General features: G+C 48.0%; 1 protein-coding gene across 1 annotated transcript in view; it reads left to right on the forward strand.

Moving 5' to 3' along the window:
* The first annotated feature begins 6,833 nt into the window (after positions 1 to 6,833).
* GCH1 (GTP cyclohydrolase 1) overlaps positions 6,834 to 7,007 on the forward strand; it is a 21,410-nt gene continuing 21,236 nt past the window's right edge. Inside the window, exon 1 of the mRNA XM_014311887.2 lies at positions 6,834 to 6,875. Within this exon, the coding sequence (XP_014167362.2) occupies positions 6,834 to 6,875 (42 nt within the window). The remainder of the gene's footprint in view (positions 6,876 to 7,007) is intronic.

Genomic DNA, 7,007 nt, shown 5'->3' on the forward strand with positions numbered 1-7,007 from the left:
GTAGAGTCTTCTTTGCAGTTGTAATTAAAGTAAACAGATTTCTACCAACCAGCCCTAAGGCAGTCAGTTGGTTTTACCCTGCTCTGGAGACAGAGCACTATGTCTAATAAATGTATTTGAAGCAAACTCGAATTTTAAAATGTTTTCTAAGATCAGTTAAAATAACGTAAGGTTTTAGCACAACAGCTGAGACTGAAGATTCTCAAATTCATTTTTTGCACAGCCTGTCATTGTTTTCTTTTTCCATCCCTCTTCATACTGGCACAGGGTGCCCAGGGAAGCTGTGGCTGCCCCATGGTCCTTGGAAATGCCCAAGGCCAGGTTGGACAGGGCTTGGAGCAACCTGGGATAGTGGAAGGTGTTCCTGCCCAGGGCAGAGGGTGGGAAATGGATGAACTTTAAGGTTCCTTCCCACCCAAACCACTCTGTGATTATTACTGAAAATACATCAGTATTAATGAAAATACATCAGCATTACTGAAAATACATCAGTTAGACTTGATCTTGAAGATCTTTTACAACCTTAACAATTCTTTGGTTCTATAAAAGGCAAACGACTTTCAATTCAAAACACACTTTAAACCTTGAAATCTATGGATTGAAGATTGAGTGAGATTTCACTAAAAACCATTAATTTTTACCATAAGAAGTGTTTTATGAGAGTATTTTAGCAATGGCTGTAGGTAATTTTCGAGAAAACAAAAAGAAGAGGGTTGTGGTGTCAACCAGGGATGAGAAATACAAACAGAAAATCCTGAAGACCTGACAACTTCAATATTTCTGTCATCCACAATTATCTATCAATTCACTATTTTAGTGGACAGCAAGTAATATTTAACATAAATAATAATTTTTTGCACTGACATAATGCAGGAAGCATTCTAATTTTTCTGCATTCTTTGGGAAGAAATTATTGTATCAGAGACTGGGATTTATTTTTAGCTAGTAAAGCCTGTTTGGGTGTATTGTGGAAAAAAATGGGGTTGCAGTGGTAAGGAAAACATCCTGATGAAAAATCACTGGGCTTGGTGAACTGAAATGTTTTCTTTCTCCTAGACCAGGTTGTTCTGAGGGTGACTTGAGCACCTTGAGTGTGGTGCTGGGAGGTTTTCCAGGTAATTCTTGTCATTCACATCCAAAATCCATGTTTGGCCTGCCTGTCCAGAGCCCTTTCTACAGACCTGATGTTGGAAATGGGCAAGGAAAACTTCCATGGGATCTGGAGAGGCATCCACTGCTGCAAACAACACCCTACAGAGCATCCAAAGTCCTTTTGGCTCCCAGTGGAGGGAGGAAAACAGCCAAAATAAACTTTCAGGGGAGTTTTCTGGGAGCTGGATGTTTGCAATCCCACAGTTCTTCTGAACAAACACACCAAAGGTCAGTTTAAAAGGAGACTCCTGGATTTAGGGGTGGTTTCATGGAAATCACTGGGGATATTGGGCACCATGCTGCAGGGCCCTGATTTCCATGTGTTTTCTCTCTCTGCATAGCAGTTTTTGCAGTGCAACATTTGTGGGTTTCATCAGACCCAATGTCCCCAGCCTTGGGGTCACAGTCTGCATCTCAGGGCAGGTTAGAGCTGGCAGAGCTGTTTCCAGCAGCAGATTTGAAAACTTGCATCAGAGCTATGTGACTGTGGGTAGAATCAGAATTCCAGAATCAGAATTAAGGTTGGAACAGACTTCCAAGGCCATTGAGTTCAACCATTCCCCCAGCACTGCCAAGGCCACCACTGACCCATGTCCCCAAGTGCCGCATCCACATGGTTTTTCAATCCCTCCAGGGATGGGGGCTCCACCCCTGCCCTGAGCAGCTGTGCCAGTGCCTGAGAACTCTTTCTGTGAATAATTTTTTTCTAATATCAAATTTAAACCCCCTGGTACAACCTGAGGCTGTTCCCTCTGCTCCTGTCCCTGTTCCCTGGAGCAGAGCCTGACCCCCCCGGCTGTCCCCTCCTGGCAGGAGCTGTGCAGAGCCACAAGGGCCCCCTGAGCCTCCTTTTCTCCAAGCTGATCCCCCCCAGCTCCCTCAGCTGCTCCTCTCAGGACTTGCTCCCTGATGATTTTAGGTCCACGGCCCTAAAACAAACCCCAAACGGGCTCTTGGGACCACAGCAGTGAATATTCCAGCTGATCATCTCCCATGAGGCTGCTGTTACATTTCTATCATCAAAGATGGGTTTTGCTCTATTACACAGCTCCAGGCAGAGCTACAAATACATCCTCCATCACCTGGAGCCTTCCAGGGAGCTGTGCTGAGCTGGCCAGGAACGGGGTGCACTCATCCAGCAACAGCAGGACAGGCAGAAGCATAAATCCTAATTCGAGTGGAAACGAAATGCCAGACCAAGAAACAGAAAATGTGGAATGGATTTTCAATTGAAAACAGGTAAATCTCTACTACCTGGTTTTCAGTTTTCATTTGTTTGATTGTTTCTTTTAATTTTTTGAAATTATTTTTTGCTAAATAATTCAATAGAATTTCACTGAAGTCTTCAGAAATGTTTGTTTGTCCTGAATTTGCCACCTTTCTGCTGGAAAACCAGGAACTTGGAAACTGTGCCAAGGAATCTGCTTGATAGTTGTTTTTTCTTTGGCTGTGCTGGGAATCCCAGTGATTGAGTTTGATGCTTGGACTTGGTGATCTCAGAGGTCTTTTCCAAGCCAAATGATTCTATGGAATGGGAGTCAGGATGGATCCATCACTTTTGGATTCTCAGGGTGGAGTTGGGCAAGGGAGAACCTGTATTTGGACAAGATTTCCCTTCTCAGAGGTCCTCTGGCTATGAGATGCACCTCAGCTTCCTTCCAAAATACAAAACTGTGCTGGTCATGGAGTGACCTGGTGGTCCTGGCTGGATAATCCAGGGAGGAGATTAATCCAGGAGATAATCCAGGGCTGTGAGAGCTGCCTGTGAGGAAATTGGGTGCCTCAAGGAGCTCTTTGACAGAGAACAGCAGATCTGGCTTCTCCCTCTGCCTGCTTGCTGCATTGAACATGCTCAGCTGAATGCTGCCAAACAAATTTAATAGTAAATAATTTACTTCAAGGCAGGCAAAACACAAATACCAACCCAGGCTGTGAAAAGAGCCACTTGATCCTGACTCAATTGGACACAAATGGCAGGGAAAATTTGCAAGAATAGTTTCAAGCCATGTGTTGCCAGGGAACAGCCTGGTCTCCAAATCACATTATCAATATCTTGGGGTAATAACAGTGAGGAGCAATTGAGGGGAGCCATGCAGGGACACGGCTGCTGTTCCCATTTGCTGGGCTCTGAGTCCAAAGCCACCCTTGGTGATGGAATGGGATGGCATGGAGGGACCTAAAGACCATCCTGGCTGATGTCAGGCACCTTCTGTTGGGAATAGGTCCATGAGAGCCAGGAGACTTTTGTCACATGTCTGGTTTCACATTCACAAATATGAATTCACCTGCTGCAGCCTACCCAGCCCAATCCTTCTGATGTTTTCCAGATTTTGGGGAGGAAACACCCATTGGCAAGAGACCCTGTGTCCTTGCTCTGTGAGGGCAGGGAGGGAAACCTGGGGCAGGGCAAAACTGCTGCCTCCACCTCCAGCCTCATCCCTAAAATGTGAGACCCCCACCAAGCAGGCTAAAGTGCAGATCCCACCTGCAGAAAACCCCTCAGGCCCTGGGAATCCTCTGCCCTCATGGAGCAACAAATCCTCCTGTAACAAATTAGCATTTTAGGAGCCTGTAATCAATTTTGCTCGTTATTCTGGGTAATAGAATTAAACTGCTCGTGATTCACTCTTTCGACTGAATCACTGTGATTCCAGGGGCTGATAAATCTCAGGCTGTTTCCAGAGCAGAGGAAGGATGTCTGTAGGCTGGGATGTTGCCATCTGTGGCCTCTGTGGGCTCAGCTGTTATTCCAGGACCACGTTGGGGCCACGTCCTGGCTTGCTGTTAACAGCAGCATTGATCTGCTTTGCTCCTTTGCTGCTTGAGCTGTTGCTGAGGTGCTGGGTTGGCACAGATGGATTCAGAGAGTGGAATTCATCATCTCTAACTTTAAGCTCTGAGCCCAGTCCTGAATGATCCCATTTTGTAGCCAACAGAGGAAAAGCAGGTGTCTTCAGTGCATGATTCCTGTTTATTCTGACAGCTTTTTAGCAGCTGCTGGTGCAGAGATTCCCTTTGAAACTCCTTTTTGATGGATTCACCTGCCCCAGCGAGGACTGCCCAGGGTATTTCATCCTTAGCCTTGGCATGGAGAAGTTTCTTTTGGGGACTGCACTCTTCCAGCCCTGAGAAGCACATTTCATTACACACAGGGAATGATGCTCCAGCCCTTCCCAGCTGGGTCCCACCAAAGCCACGAGGAAGCTCAACAGACTAAAACAGGCCAAGGAGTGGAGCCTGAACACAGACCTGCTCCATCCTCTCCCTTTTTGATATTCTCCACACTTTCAAAGACAAGAGAAGCCTCTGAAGGGCTTTCCCATGGACCTTGGCTCCCAGCAGCATCCCCTGGCTCTCTCAGGGACCCCCAGCACCCTTCAGTGGCTGCACAGGCCTTTCACCTCCTCTAAACCTTATTCTACACTTGAAAATAATTCAAGTTACAATATCAGGATTTTTTTGCACTCCTTGTTTTGTTGATCTTTAAGAAATTCTTCTCTTTAACTGTGAAAACGCCCTCCAAGCTCTAAGCAAGCAGAGGAGGGAAAACCAGGGCACATTCCCTCTAGGGAAGGGTCTGGAGCACAAGTCCTGTGAGGAGCAGCTGAGGGAGCTGGGAAGGGGCTCAGCCTGGAGCAAAGGAGGCTCAGGGGGCCCTTGTGGCTCTGCACAGCTCCTGCCAGGAGGGGACAGACAGGAGGATTCAGGCTCTGCTCCCGGGAACAGGGACAGGACAAGGAGAAATGGCCTCAGGTTGTGCCAGGGGAGGTTTAGATTGGATTTTGGGGAAAAATTCTTCACTGAAAGGGTGGCCAGGCACTGGAATAGGCTTCCAATGGAAGTGGTGGAGTCTCCATCCCTTGAAGTGGTCAAAAGCCATGTGGATGTGGCACTTGGGGACATGGGTGAGTGGTGGCCTTGCCAGTGCTGAGTTAATGGTTGGACTTGATGGTCTTAGAGGTCATTTCCAACCTTAAATATTCATTGATTCCTCTGGTTTATAGTCTGTATTTCACCTTTTTTGGTATGTATTCAGAAATAGCAAAGAAAAACTTATTTGAGAAGGCTTAATGAGAACATGGGGTGTAAATAACAGGGATCTACCAATAAAATCTCATCATAACATACTTCAAACCCCCAAAAGTCTTAATGCTTCCTCTTACCCAGCTGATGTAGGTTGTGTTTCAAAGGGAGAGGACTCCATTGTGGCTGGAAATTGGGCTGTGTCCTTCCACATCCTGGCACAAATCCCAGCTACCTGAACCTGCTAATTCCATGTTGGCAAAGGCCATTAACAGAACTGCTGGCATCAGCTCCTGTGTGTGCAACCCCTGCTCAAACACCCTCAGAAAATGTGGTTTTCTGCACAGCCAGGCAGTGATCACGCTGGTAAATGAGCTGGAAACTGCCCTTCTTGCCCCATAAATAGCAGCAGAATTACAACCAGCTCCCACAGCAGCTCAGCTCAGTCTGTTACAGAGTCGGGGTTGACTCCAGAGGGAGCTTATCTTCTTTTCCAAGGAAACAAAGAGAGCAGAGACTAGGGAGGGCCCAGATGCTTAGATGGCCTTTGCTAACCCCTTTTCTGTATGGCTGGTTAGGTCTCAGCGGTTTGAAGCTCCTCAGGAACATTTCCCAGCCCTCTGAACCGAGCCTGCTCGGCCGGGATCCGAAGGGAAGCGCGATCCCTCTGCCAAGGCCCACGGATGTGTTTAGTGAGGGAACTTGTCTGGTTCAAAGCGAGGATTTTGAACGTCCTCAGAGGATTGGGAAATGAGCTGGGTGTCTGGGGAGGAGCAGAGATGCAGTTCAGGGCTCCAAACCCTTCTGGTGCAGCAGTTCCTGTTCCTGAGCAGAGCCTGGGGCAATAAAACCGAGTAAAGCCTGGCTGGCTGCAGGGCCTGGATTTCACCTGAGTCATCCTGGCTCTTCTGCTAAAACCTGTGACCAGAAACCAAATGATAAATGTGGAGCATGTTACAGCTGCTGGGGTATTTATTTTATTTTTTTTTCCTTTTTCTCTTGCATGGCTTAGTTAAATGCAGCTCTTGTGTCAGGAGGAGGAGGAAAGCCAGTGAGTCACACCCCACCCTCTGACAGCTCCTTCCCCTCCTTATCTTCCCAGCAATTCACCATTTCCTAGGCACAAGAGGGGGACAATTTGTCCCTGTTGCCTTAAGGACCAGTGGCGTGAAGAGAAGGGTTTGTGGCTCCTTTAGATCCTGGCCATTTATTTGATTGCAATCCAGAAAATATGAGTCCCCCTGCTCGTGCTTGGGTGATGGAGCATTCACCCTATGCTCAGCTGAGCCTTTAGACTCAGTTTCCAGCTCATAAATCCCAGAATAGCTCCAGCTGGAGGGGACCTGTGTTCCAAAAATCTGCCCCAGCATTTATTTGTTCACCAACTCTTGAACCCAAGCTGTGCTCTGCCTGCTGGGTTTGCCCCAGAAGTGCCCAGGAGGATGCAGGATGCTCAAACCACCTTTTGGGGTGGCACACCAATAAGTTCCCCACAGAAACTTCAAAATATTTGGTCTTGGTCGTGAGAGTTAGCACATTTCCAGAATCCTGGGTGGGAATATGGAAACAGTGGGACACGCCAGCCCTGCAGCAGGAAGGTGTCTGCAGAGACCAGGGGTTTGGAGGGATGGAAGCCCAGCTGGGACGAGGGGGTGCGAATGGTCACCAAGGAGGGTCAGTCCGTGCCTGGGATCATTCGGGTGACTGCATCCCAACCCCAGCCCGGGGATAGCCGATATCCCCCATAACCCCGGGTATCTCCATCCCCGGGGAAACCTCGGTACCCCCGGCCCACGCCTCAGCCCAGGGACCCCCCGCACCCTCAGCCCCGA

This window comes from Geospiza fortis, unplaced genomic scaffold (genome assembly GCF_000277835.1).
Source record: "Geospiza fortis unplaced genomic scaffold, GeoFor_1.0 scaffold23, whole genome shotgun sequence".
Taxonomy (NCBI): domain Eukaryota; kingdom Metazoa; phylum Chordata; class Aves; order Passeriformes; family Thraupidae; genus Geospiza; species Geospiza fortis.